This window comes from Pogonomyrmex barbatus, unplaced genomic scaffold (genome assembly GCF_055798465.1).
Source record: "Pogonomyrmex barbatus isolate J1 unplaced genomic scaffold, ASM5579846v1 scaffold2, whole genome shotgun sequence".
NCBI lineage: Eukaryota > Metazoa > Arthropoda > Insecta > Hymenoptera > Formicidae > Pogonomyrmex > Pogonomyrmex barbatus.
In genome coordinates, this window is record NW_028297116.1 from 2,987,562 (window position 1) to 3,000,934 (window position 13,373).

General features: G+C 28.6%; 1 protein-coding gene across 1 annotated transcript in view; it reads left to right on the forward strand.

Moving 5' to 3' along the window:
• Positions 1-10,738, forward strand: part of LOC105430537 (fatty acid synthase-like) — an 11,484-nt gene extending 746 nt beyond the window's left edge. Inside the window, exons 2-19 of the mRNA XM_089076668.1 lie at positions 1-222; positions 905-1,136; positions 1,394-1,812; positions 2,312-2,605; positions 2,697-2,901; positions 2,987-3,147; positions 3,388-3,708; positions 3,861-4,360; positions 4,815-5,119; positions 5,197-5,601; positions 5,688-6,763; positions 6,848-7,092; positions 7,189-7,882; positions 7,992-8,823; positions 8,940-9,406; positions 9,497-9,751; positions 9,952-10,203; positions 10,311-10,738. The exon at positions 1-222 is cut by the window's left edge and continues 29 nt beyond it. Of these exons, the coding sequence (XP_088932794.1) occupies positions 1-222; positions 905-1,136; positions 1,394-1,812; positions 2,312-2,605; positions 2,697-2,901; positions 2,987-3,147; positions 3,388-3,708; positions 3,861-4,360; positions 4,815-5,119; positions 5,197-5,601; positions 5,688-6,763; positions 6,848-7,092; positions 7,189-7,882; positions 7,992-8,823; positions 8,940-9,406; positions 9,497-9,751; positions 9,952-10,203; positions 10,311-10,421 (6,996 nt within the window). The 3' untranslated portion in view covers positions 10,422-10,738. The remainder of the gene's footprint in view (positions 223-904; positions 1,137-1,393; positions 1,813-2,311; positions 2,606-2,696; positions 2,902-2,986; positions 3,148-3,387; positions 3,709-3,860; positions 4,361-4,814; positions 5,120-5,196; positions 5,602-5,687; positions 6,764-6,847; positions 7,093-7,188; positions 7,883-7,991; positions 8,824-8,939; positions 9,407-9,496; positions 9,752-9,951; positions 10,204-10,310) is intronic.
• Positions 10,739-13,373: the final 2,635 nt, after the last annotated feature.

Below are 13,373 nucleotides of genomic sequence, written 5' to 3' on the forward strand. Positions count from 1 at the left end.
ACAATCAACAATGTAGAAAAATTTGATGCGGATTTCTTCGGATTCTCTTCCGAGCAAGCACATACATGCGATCCTATGGTAAGAATATTATTGGAACATTCTTATGCAGCAGTTATCGATGCGGGAATAAATCCAAAACAATTACGGGGAAAAAATACTGCAGTGATCATAGGGACATCTTTTCTTGAAACACAAGAGAAATTTCTGTATGAGGATATTCAGGTAGAAAATTATTAAGATTTATCATTGATTTAATTATAAATTATAAATAATTATAAATAATTAAATTATAATTAAATTATAATTATTGATTATATGTAGTAAAATATAAATAATGGCAAACAAGGTTATTGAGAATCAATAAGTGAAGCGCAATTTTTAATTATTTTTAATTATTCTCAATTATTAAATAAATAAATTTGTATTACAATTACAATTTGTATTTAAATAATGCATTAATACCACTAATATCATTTACCATACGTTTTTAGTTCACATTTGAATTATCTTAAGCGATCGAAAGTGTTAATTGAACACATTTTTTGTGTGTTACGCTGCAGTCTTTTAGTGAACGTATTTATAACACAATCTAACAAAAAACAGATATAACTAATAATAATAAATTCGATTGGTTGAAAAGAAATATGAGTCAAAATGTAAATCTTGAAATGTAAATTTCTATATCACTGTTACAGTTGTAGTTATTTATTAAAAAATTGATATAAAAAATTGTACATCACCGCACTGACTCTCCATAACGCTTAATTTGTATTACTTATGTTTCTGAAAGTTTTTACCCTAAATCTTATTACTTATTTTGATATATAATAACATAATACAATGTAATTATTGAATGTATTCTATCGATGCGAAAATTTTTTAATCGATGACATTTTATGATTAGGTAGGCGGTGTGAATGTTATTGGATGTAGCAAATCTGCAACAGCAAACATGATTTCGTATCATTTAGATCTCAAAGGACCATCTTATACAATCGATACGGCCTGCAGTTCTGGTCTTCATGCCGTGGCCGTCGGTTATCATTGTATCATGTCAGGCATTTGCGAAGACGCAATAATTGGGGCTGCAAATCTATGTTTCCATCCAATTATTAATCTGCAGTTCGCTCGTCTTGGTACTGTTATTAAAATTAATTACTTTAAATTAGATATAAAAATATATTATATCTCTCTTATATTATTCTTTACAAAAAACGGTAGAATTTAAACGGGCAGAATTTACAACAAAAATGTTCAGAATAACATTCTTATTACAAATGAATATCGTGTACCTTAATGGAAGTAACAGCTAATCTTTTAATCTTTTGGGAATGTAAACTAATCATTCATATATTTAGATATACTCATATATGTATACCATGTATAATTTTAGGTGTTTTGTCATCCGATGGTTATTGTAGACCTTTTGATATGGCCGCAAGCGGTTATTCACGTAGTGAAACAGTGGCTGTGTTATATCTTCAAAAGGCGAAGAATGCGAAAAGAATTTATGCCATATGTTCACATGTTAAAATAAACAATGATGGTTACAAAGAAGAAGGAATAACATATCCATCAACGTTTATGCAAAGTACTTTATTAATGGAAGTTTATAATGAGTGCGGAGTACCGACATCTTGCTTAGATTACATTGAAGCACATGGTACTGGAACCAAAGCAGGTGATCCTCCAGAAATCAATGCTATACATAATGTTTTGTGTAAAAATAGAGAAAGTCCATTAATGATCGGTTCTGTAAAATCCAATCTTGGCCATGCAGAACCTGCCAGTGGTTTTACTCAAATTGCTAAGGTAAAAATGACTTTTTCTTCTAATCTAATTGGATTATCAATATTTTTATTTTTATACATATTGCCTATAAAAAACAAACAAAACTCTAAAATTATATAAAAACTATTCAATAAATTACTATATTTTATTTTAACATATATAGAATAATTTAAGAATTTTAAATTTTAATTAAACTTATGTTATAATAATCATAATGAGACAAACGACATATTATTAATCAATCGTAAATTTAATAAATTAATCAAGCCTATTTCTATCTTTTATATACATACACACAAAAAATAAATATAGTTTCATTTAAAAATACGTAAAAATTTTTGATAAACAACTATATTACATTTAATAACATATTAATGAACAATTTGAAAATTATATTTAAACTTTAATCAAATTCGGTAATAATTATAATAAACACAATAAGGCAGGCAATATATTATTAATCGTAAATTTAACAACTTAACTCAAATCTAAATTTTGAAGTAATTACTGATTCTTAAAGGTAATAATTGCACTAGAAACCGGATATGTTTCACCAAATATCAATTATACATCACCACGAGATGATATAGATGCCTTAATAAATGATACTCTTTGTGTTGTCCAAGAAGCAATGCCACTTAAAAATGGTTATATAAGTATCAATTCTTTCGGTTTTGGAGGATCTAATGCTCATATGTTGTTAAAGTGGAATGACAAACAAAAACTTAACAATGGAGCATCGTATGATGACTTGCCAAGACTCGTAATATTATCTGGTCGTACTGAAGAATCAGTACAGTTATTTTTAAATGACGTTAGTAGACATTTGAACTTCATTTAATTTTAGATAATTATGAATAAGGTTACATCATAAACAGTCACCTTAAAAAAATTTTTAATTGCAGATCATTAATTCTCAAATAGATATAGAATATATTCGTTTACTACATAATGTCTATGCAGACAATATAGATGGTCATTCGTGGAGAGGATATACCGCATTAAATACTTTTGAAGAAAAGTCGATAAAAAAAATTCAAAAATACAATAATATGAAAAGGCCTATTTGGTTCATATTTTCTTCTTTAGGCTCGCAATGGCCAGGAATGGGTACATATAATACATATAAATATAAATATCTTATTTATGATGAAATATCTTAATAACAAAATTGTTTATGTTAAAACTTTACCAGGTCGAAATTTATTGAAATTTCACGTCTTTGCAAATACAATACAAATGTGCGATGCTATTTTAAAACCATATGATATAAATATAACAGACATTTTGACAAATACAGATGAAAGGGTATGCGAAGATGCGTTACATGCATTTGTTGGAATCGTAGCTGTTCAGGTAAAGTATTTTTTTGAAATTACAAATTAATTTTATTTAAAAAATATTCAGAAATAAAAAATAAATATTAATATTTTTATGTAATGTTTTTATTCTATTCCACTGTATTAAATAAATAACTTTAAGTATCGCCAGAGCACATTTTTTTCATTTTTTATGCTAATAAATAATAACGTAAATAGAATAATTAAATTATACAAATAATTAGAATCCTAAAAGTATATTTGAAAATATTTGCAGATTGGTTTAGTAGATCTTCTAACATCTTTAGGGATTATTGCGGATTATATGATAGGATATTCTGCTGCTGAACTTGGTTGCGCGTACGCGAATAAATGTCTCACTATTGAACAAACTATTCTATCAGCATACTTTATAGGCTTGGCATGTGTCAAGAAAGAAAAGATAATACATAGCTCTATGGTAATTGTCAATCTTAATTATAAATGTCTCAAAAAAATATGTCCAACGGGAATCGAAGTAGTATGCCACAATAGTGAAAGTAGCAGCGTTGTAATTGGACCCGCGGAATCCATACAAAAATTTATGGAAAAATTACAGGTACAAATGAATATTTAATAAAAGTGTGATATTAATTTTAATGATCTTTAGAAAATATATAAAATTTTAATTCAATCTCTAACTTACATACTCTTGTATACATACATATTAAATTTCTTTTCATTATAGTGATTAAATATCTATTTATTCAGGTTGATAACATTTATATAAAAAGAATTTCTTGTAATATACCGTATCACAGTTATTACATCGCTTCCATCAAAACTCAGCTTTTGCTTGATTTGAAAAAAGTAATATCACAGCCAAAAGAACGAAGTTCAAAATGGATCAGTACATCTGTACCTCGTTCCAAGTGGTCCACTGCAGCATCAAAGCTATCATCGGCGGAATATCACACGAATAGCATATTGAATATCGTTCTTTTTGAACAAACAACACATTTAATTCAAAATAATGCTGTGACTATCGAAATTGCACCCGACAGCGTTTTGCAGAATATTTTAAATGAATCTTTGCATCCAGAAGTAACAAATATCACATTAACACAACGCACTAAACAAAATACGGATGTAATTCTACAAGGAATTGGAAAGCTCTACAACTCTGGTTTACAGCCACAAGTAGCTAATTTATATCAGCCAGTGGAATTTCCAGTTAGTAGGGGAACTCCTATGATCTCACCATCCATCAGGTATATATACATATATATATATATATATATATATATATATATATATATATATATGTATATATTATATATTATATATATATATATGTGTGTATATATATATATATATATATATATATATATATATATCATACGAATAGCATATTGAATATCGTTCTTTTTGAACAAACAACACATTTAATTCAAAATAATGCCTTTATATATATATATATATATATGTGTGTGTGTGTGTGTGTGTGTGTGTGTGTGTGTGTGCGTGTATACACCTAAATAATAGGTATACATATGTGTTATATATATATATATATATATATATATATAATGTTAACGTTATACTCATATATTGAATATACATCATGGTTACGGTAACATTATAACATGTTTATATGAGGAATAACATTACTTATTTAGATGATATATAAACAAACTTTATTAGAATTTTATTATATCTTATTAGGTGGGATCATAGAGAAGATTGGTTCGTACCGATGTATAAAACACAAAAATACATGAAATCTCGAGAAAGATACGTCGAAATTTCACTGAACGATGAAGATAATGATTATATGGCTGGTCATGTAATCGATGGGAGAAATTTGTTACCAGCGACGGGTTATCTTGCACTCGTTTGGCAAACTATCGGAATGATGAAAAGGCAAATATACACAACTATACCAATAATATTTCACGATGTAAGATTCATCCGTGCGATTCATTTATCAAAAGATAATGTCGTCAAATTGACAATTTCGATTCATAAAGGTATATATGCAAATAATTTTAAATTAACATGATCATATAATGTGTTTAATTGTATTGTACATATAAAAACATTTTAGATGGAAAGTTTGAAATAACCGAAGAAAATAGCGTTATAGTAACAGGTATAGTGTACGAAACCCTGAATCCGGAACAGGACATGATTCCCACAAATTTATTAGGCCAGAATAATGACGAAGAAGAACATATGACTAATCGAGATATTTACAAGGAGTTAAAACTACGCGGTTATCAATACAGTGGCGGATTCCGTGGATTAAAGACGGCATCTATTTCAGGAAATAAAGGACATATTGCTTGGACAGGCAATTGGGTAACATTCATGGATACTATGCTACAAATGCAGATTATTGGATACGACACTAGAGATTTATATGTTCCAACAAGCATTCAAAAATTAATAATTAATCCTGTACTTCACACAAGTAAGCTACAACAGGACATAGCATCAGCAGAAGAAAAACGTAAATACCTCTTTATTGTCAAAAAAACTATTTTGTTTTTACGAATAATTATCAATTTCGTGTAAGACAATTATGTATACTACAAGTACAAAATTTGTCAAAGCATATTATCTTAACATATTATCTTAGATATGTTATTACAGAATTAGCGGTGCGAGTGTATAGAGAAATAGACACGATTATAGCTGGCGGAATAGAAATTCGAGGTCTCAATGCTACCCAGATTTCTCGTCGTAAACTGGTCCAAGACGCTGTAATCGAAAAACATATATTTGTAGCTCACCATGATTATGCTACGATTTCTTTAAATGAAGCAATACGGATAGCCGCACAACTTGCACTTGAAGATCATCAGATTATAAAAGTGAAAACTATCGAAGTAGTGGAAGATATCGATAGTATTACAGTAAATAATCTCTCATCTTCCTTTTTGCTTAAGGCTTTTGGCGATACGCCCATGATACAAGCAAATATTAATTTATTAACATCTCCAAGCCGCTTCAATCCGACAGATCTATCGTCAAATATTTTAATTGGAGATATAAACACGCGAACAGTAGACGACAAAGCTTTAATAGTTGCTGGTTTCAATCTTTTAACAAAAAAACAAATTTCATTAGAACGACTTTTGTCATTTTTGAGAGAAGGTGGTTATCTGCTCTCTCGCGAGAGATGCAATGTAATTGACTACGACAAATATCTGCAGCAATATAAATTAAATGTTATTCTCGAAAAACGCACTGATGAGGAAACAATTGTGCTTTTGAAAAAAAAAGTTCAAATAGGGAAAATAACTATCGTTTATATAAATAATGATGATTTTAATTGGCTGGAAGATCTAAAGTCGCTTGTAAGCAATGAAAGCAATATTGATAAAACTAGTAGAATTGTAATTGTAGGAGAAAATGATTTTGAGTGCGGTTTGTTGGGTTTTGTCAATTGCTTGAGAAAAGAGCCAGGTGGAGAAATTGTCAGAGGTGTGCTCATTCAAGATGAAAAAGCGCCCAAGTTTTCATTACAAAATTCCTTTTATTTACAACAATTACAAAAAGATATAGCCATTAATGTACTACGATCTAATAAGACCTGGGGATCGTACAGACATTTACGATTACCGCAAATAACAGCCGAACTTGTATCATCGGCTCATGTTTGCCAAAATGTACGTATAAACATATACATGCAAAAGTAACGGCACAATATAAAAAAGACTTTTATTGCTGAATTAATATTTAAATTTGTTTAGGTACGGGGTGATTTAAGTACATTTTGTTGGATAGAAAACAATCGATCTATCGATTTTTGTCAAGAGAACTTAGTACACGTGATCTATTCATCATTGAATTTTAGAGATGTGATGTTGGCCACTGGAAAATTAGCATTGCAACGGCTGAATTCCAAGGGACAACGTTTTTCACATATGCCTCTTGGAATGGAATATGTGGGGTATGATGCCAACGGCCAACGCGTAATGGGACTCCGTGATACTAAGTAACTGAACAGTATTTTTATTTACATATGTTTTTTCTAAACTATATTATTCAATTCTTTATATTCATATGAGAAATAAATAAAATGTTTTTCTAGTTGTATAGCAAATATTGTTCATAAAGATGAAGGTTTTTGTTGGAAAATACCTGATGCATGGACATTTGAAGAGGCAGCAACAGTGCCTTGCGTTTACAGCACAGTCTATTTTGCTTTGTACATTTGTGGGAAAATGAAAAAAGGGAATAAAATACTTATACATTCCGGAACCGGTGGAATTGGACAAGCGGCAATTAATCTCGCTCTTCATGAAGGATGCGAAGTATTCACTACCGTGGGCACAAGTGATAAACGTGACTTTATTAAAAGACTTTTCCCGACAATTCTCGATGAACACATTGGAAATTCTAGAGACACCAGTTTTGAACAAATGATAATGTGGCAAACACATGGTCGTGGAGTTGACATCGTGTTAAATTCTTTGGCGGAAGAAAAGCTAATCGCATCCGTTCGCTGTTTAGCGCGAAACGGTCGTTTCTTGGAGATTGGCAAGGTAGACATGGTTTCTAATAATCCTTTAAGCATGTCCGCGTTTCAAAAAGGTATTAGCTTTTATGGCGTTCTACTGGACAATATGTTTAATGGCAGTCACAAATATAAATTTTTATTATCCAATATGGTGAGTGAGGGTCTTAAGAATAGAGCTATTAAACCAATTCAAGCAAAAATTTTTCCGAAATCGGAGATTGAAGGGGCGTTTAGATATATGGCCAGTGGAAAACATATGGGAAAGGTAAGGTAATACTGAGTAATAACAAAAATATTTATTCATAAATGATATCTTCGTTAGATAGATAAAAGTAAAAATTACGTGACAATGTGTCTTTGTTACACTTTTGTAGATTATTATAAATATCCAGGAGCAAGATAAACCTTTAGATAAATCCGTTGTTGCATATCGCCGTTATCATTGTGTCAAAGACAAGAGTTATGTTATACTAGGAGGGCTAGGTGGATTCGGTTTGGAGTTAATCGATTGGTTGATATTCCGAGGCGCCAGAAACGTTGTAATCATCTCGCGAAATGGAATAAAAAATGGTTATCAGCGCATGAAAGTTAGATTATGGGAATCGTACGATGTAAACGTACAGGTCGTCAAAAATATCGATGTGAATGACCCAAAAGATTGCGAACATCTGTTAAAATCTGTGGAAAGAAAAGCACCAGTGGACGCAATATTCAATCTCGGTGTATTGCTAAAAGATGGCATTTTAAAAAATCAGACCACAGAGACTTTTGCGGAGTCTTTTCGATCGAAAGCTCGAGCGACACAAATGTTGGACAAACTTTCAAGAAAAATCTGTCCTAAATTGCGACATTTCGTAGTGTTCTCTTCTGTTTCTTGCGGCAGAGGAAACGCTGGACAAACTAATTATGGCATGGCTAATTCTATTATGGAGAGGATATGCGAGAAAAGGGTTCAAGAAGGATTACCCGGATTGGCGATTCAGTGGGGTGCCGTGGGTGATGTGGGTCTCGTTGCCGACATGCAGGAGGATGACAAAGAATTAATTATTGGTGGTACATTACAGCAAAAGGTATCGTGTTGTCTTGACGAGCTTGATAAATTTTTACTTCAAAACTGTCCAATTGTGAGCAGTATGGTTGTAGCTGAAAAGAAAATCGGATCTTCCGGAATTAACAACTTGGTAGACACCATTGCTAATATTTTAGGTAGTATATTCGTACAAATATATTGCACTTATTTATTGCACATAATTATTATATTTTTCACTAACTCGCGCAATATAGGTTATAGTAATTATAATATATTTTTTTTGCCATTGAAGATATAAAGGACATGAAAGTTGTTAGTCGAACTGCATCTCTCGCCGAACTCGGAATGGACTCTATGATGGCCATAGAAATCAAGCAAACTTTTGAACGGGAATTTGACATCTTCCTTACTGCGCAAGAGATACGAAATCTCACTTTTGCAAAACTCAGTAACCTATCCTATAGTGTGACTGATAATATAGAAGATAAGAAAGTAACCGATGCGGAAGTACCGAACGTTATGAAATTATTAGTTGGTATAGTGAAAGATGAAGATTTCGTTTCAGAGCCTTTTAGTCTTTTGACTAAAGGGAAGGATACTGCCACGCAAGTTTTTCTTGTACCAGGTATCGACGGATGTGGAACCGTATTTAACCATTTGGCACCAAGTATGAATTTTTCGACGACGACTTTACATTATAGCGTAAACGATATAAACGCCGTAAATGTTATATCAAATACGGTAGATCGTCTCGCAAAAGTAATTGTATTATTTGTCTTCTATTTTTTTTTACATTAGAATATTTTTATTAAACAGGTTTAAAGACTTAATTTTATCTGTTACTTTTAGCACGTATTATCAAAATTGAGAAAGGAAAAAAATTTTGTAATAGTTGGATATTCTTTCGGATCTATTGTCGCAATTGAGCTAACAAGAAAATTGGAGGCTGTGAATTTTAAGGGTCGATTAATTCTTATTGATGGCGCTCCCGAACAATTACGAATAATGTACAGAGATTTTACGTCAAACTCGGATGAAATAGATCTTCAAACCGTTGTTTTGTCTCATATTATGAAAATTTACACAGGACGAATTAGTGATAAGGTATTCTGCATGTCTTTATTTTAATTTACATTGAAGTTTATTTGCACTATATTTTTTGAATTTTTTTAAATTTTTTAAATGAGAATTACGATTAGTAGTTTTGTTATTTTGAGTTTTATAATTCTATTTTTGACCTACTTTTTTATTTTAATAAAATTTGTTTGTATAAATTAAACAAAGAATTAAATATAATGTGATAGATTCTAAAGGAATTGAAGGAATGTGAGTATTGGGAAGAAAAGTTTAACGTTTTTGCGAAACACTTCTTAGCAGTAAATACATCACTCTCACCTACAAATTTAAAAACATTGTGCACAACTGTTTATAAACATTCATCAGCTATTAGGCAATATCAATTTTCCATGATGCCAGTTATTAAATCTCCTATAATATTACTGAAACCTACAATATCACATATAACTGTGATCGAGGAGAATTACGGTTTGCACAAGGTAATTCCGAGAAATTTTCTTTATTAATCTATTTTTGATAAATAAAAATTTATTAATTTATGTTTGCTAAATAAAAGTTTTATATTAATAAAATGTTATTATTTTAGATAACTGAAGGTACGGTTAAAATACATTATATCGATGGTAATCACCTGACAATTTTGCAAAATAAAACAGTGTCAGCTGCAATTAATGGAGAGCCACCATTTACAGTTTAATATTTTATTATATTTATATGATTTATATTTTAATCAAATAAGATAAATCTTTCTTTCTGTATAAATTTGTTGTAATAACGTTAATGATAGCAGTAATAATAATTATAATATCATGACATAATTGTATGTAAAAATTTCCAAAATCGAACAAATTTTATATTACTCCAATATAAAATTGGAAAAATACTATATTATTTTTACTTATTGTATATAAAATATATTTCATTTGATGAATTATATTGTATATGAAACAAGTGAAGATAATATAGTAAATATTTTTCAAATTTTATACTGAAAAAGCTCTTTCTGTATTAGAAATTTTTTACCGTTTCTTAATATTCTTTTTCGTATAAAATGATAAATAATTCAATTAATGTAAAGCAATTATATAGTTGCTGTAAGGATAATTTTGCGATATAATATGAAATTACATATTTCTTTCAAAAAACAACTATATATTTTTATCGATTAATTTATCTGATTATTTGATGTAAAATAATATTAAAATATCGTTATAAAAATAAATAATTTACGAAATATTGTATTTATGTCAAAACTTACTAAAATAAAATACAGTATTTGATAAATTATTTATTTACACACACATATATATTTGTGTGTGTGTGTGTGTGTGTGTGTGTGTGTGTGTGTGTATCTTAATTTTTAGAATAATTAGAATAATTAGAATTCAGAATAATTAGAAAAATCATATATAAAAGAGTTATAAAAAATAAAAAATAATAATTTTAAACCAATAGTTCATACGTCCCTCTTGAAAGTGGAAAATTTTTATTTATTATTTGATATTTTGCAATTATTAAATTGTTTTCTTTGTTGAAATATAAAGCCAAATTCTTCTTTCAAATAAAAATATTATTAAACAGAAAATCGTCATATAATTACATTTTAATAAAATATTAATTACATTTTAATAAAATATTATCAACAATTACATTTTAATTAATTATTATTCGTTTATAAATACTACAAGCGATTGTTATCGTATATAATATTAGAGATTTGAATATTCTTTGATGGGAATCCAAAAATTGATAATCAGTTCTATAACTGCAGTTCTATAACGCACAAAAGAATTACAAACGTTAATGTTATTAACAGTTAATAATTATGTATGATAATATTCAATATAAATATTAATATAAATTATATTAATATCATTAAATTGTAAACATTATTATGTCCAAGGCATAAAATAATTTTCTAGTATAAGTTTCTGGTATTCCCGCACACGCGGAAATAATAACACGATTTTAATGAAGGAAAAGATTTGCATATCACGTTGACGTTTGTAATTATCATACTCTTGGATGTATTTACAATGGAAATTTTATTAATTTCCTTTGCTACCAATAACAACCCTGGAGACAGCAAGCATTTTGTTATTAGATCTCCAGGCAAAAATTAATTCCTTAGCTTCCGCTCACACAGATATAATAACATGATTTTATAAAAAAAAGAATTTTAAATATATATAATAATATATATAATAATAATAATATATATATATAATAATATTATATACAATAATAATATATATAATAATAATATAAAAAATTTTAATTATAATATTGCATTCCCGAATACAAATGCATATCTCTATAAGTATATCTCAAAAACTATACGAGACCGCTAATTAAGTTATAAGGAAAAGTTGACTAGTACCTTCACCTCTATAACCTCTATATATATATATCAAGATCAAGGTCATCGGAGCTGTGTCACCTAATGTAAATATTTCATGTACATATTTCTCCTAATTCTTTCAATACAAATACCTACTTGTTTTCAATATAAAAATATTAATTAATATAAATTTTTCTTTCATGAAAGACACAATAGATTAAATAAAATAATAAAATGAACATCTATACATCTATACAGAGTGTCCGGCATCGGTCATATCACTTCTCATGTGCACGTAAAGCAGGTAAAATTGAGTAAAAAAGTCCTCTATCATTTTGCAATTTTCGCGATAATTATCGAGTTATTAATTATTAAAAATCACCGTATTAGCCCGGTCCACTGGGATCATAACATTCGAAAAATATGCAAAAAATAAGAACAATAACGGAATTGAAAGAACGTTATCAGAAGAATGGGGACGTATTATAAAAGAATATTTAAACAAAATTATATCTAATAAGTCCAAACATTTACAGGAAGTCATAAAACAATCTACAAAATCTTAATATTCTGTTAAAAAATGTATATATTTGTATGTATTTGCTTACTATTCGAGTATTTTTGCGATGTTAAATTTTGACATTATTTTATTTATCGTTTATTTTATAAAAAACTTTGTGCGTTTATTAAACAGGATTTCTACTGCAAGAAGTGTTTTGATATATTAAAAAACAATTAATTCAATAACATTATAAACAAATATATAAAGCAATCTCATGAATACTGTGGTGTTCATATATATATATATATATATATATATTACATATATGAACACTGTGGTGTTCGAAATTAATGCGAATATATATATATATATATATATATATTCGCATTAATTTCGAACATCATTATATATATATATATACATATATTACATATATTAACGTATATATCTTTAATTTGAGTTATTTTAAATTAATTTTATTTATATATATACACATTTTTTATCACACAAGTATCATAAATTAAATATTTTAAGAGAAACTATTTTTACATTACTTTTGCACTATTTTAATTAAATAAACAGTTTGGTATTAATAAAAAACGTGATTAATTCATGATTAATTAATACTTTATCCATTACAATTTCAAAATGTATTACAAAATAGAAATCAAAACTTTTATGTTAAATTTAAATTTTTTTGCTCATTCATTCGCTTCCTCTTTCTCTCTCTCTCTCTCTCTCTCTCTCTCTCTCTCTCTCTCTCTCTCCTCATTATCTTTTTCCTACTTTTTTTTTAACGGAAATAC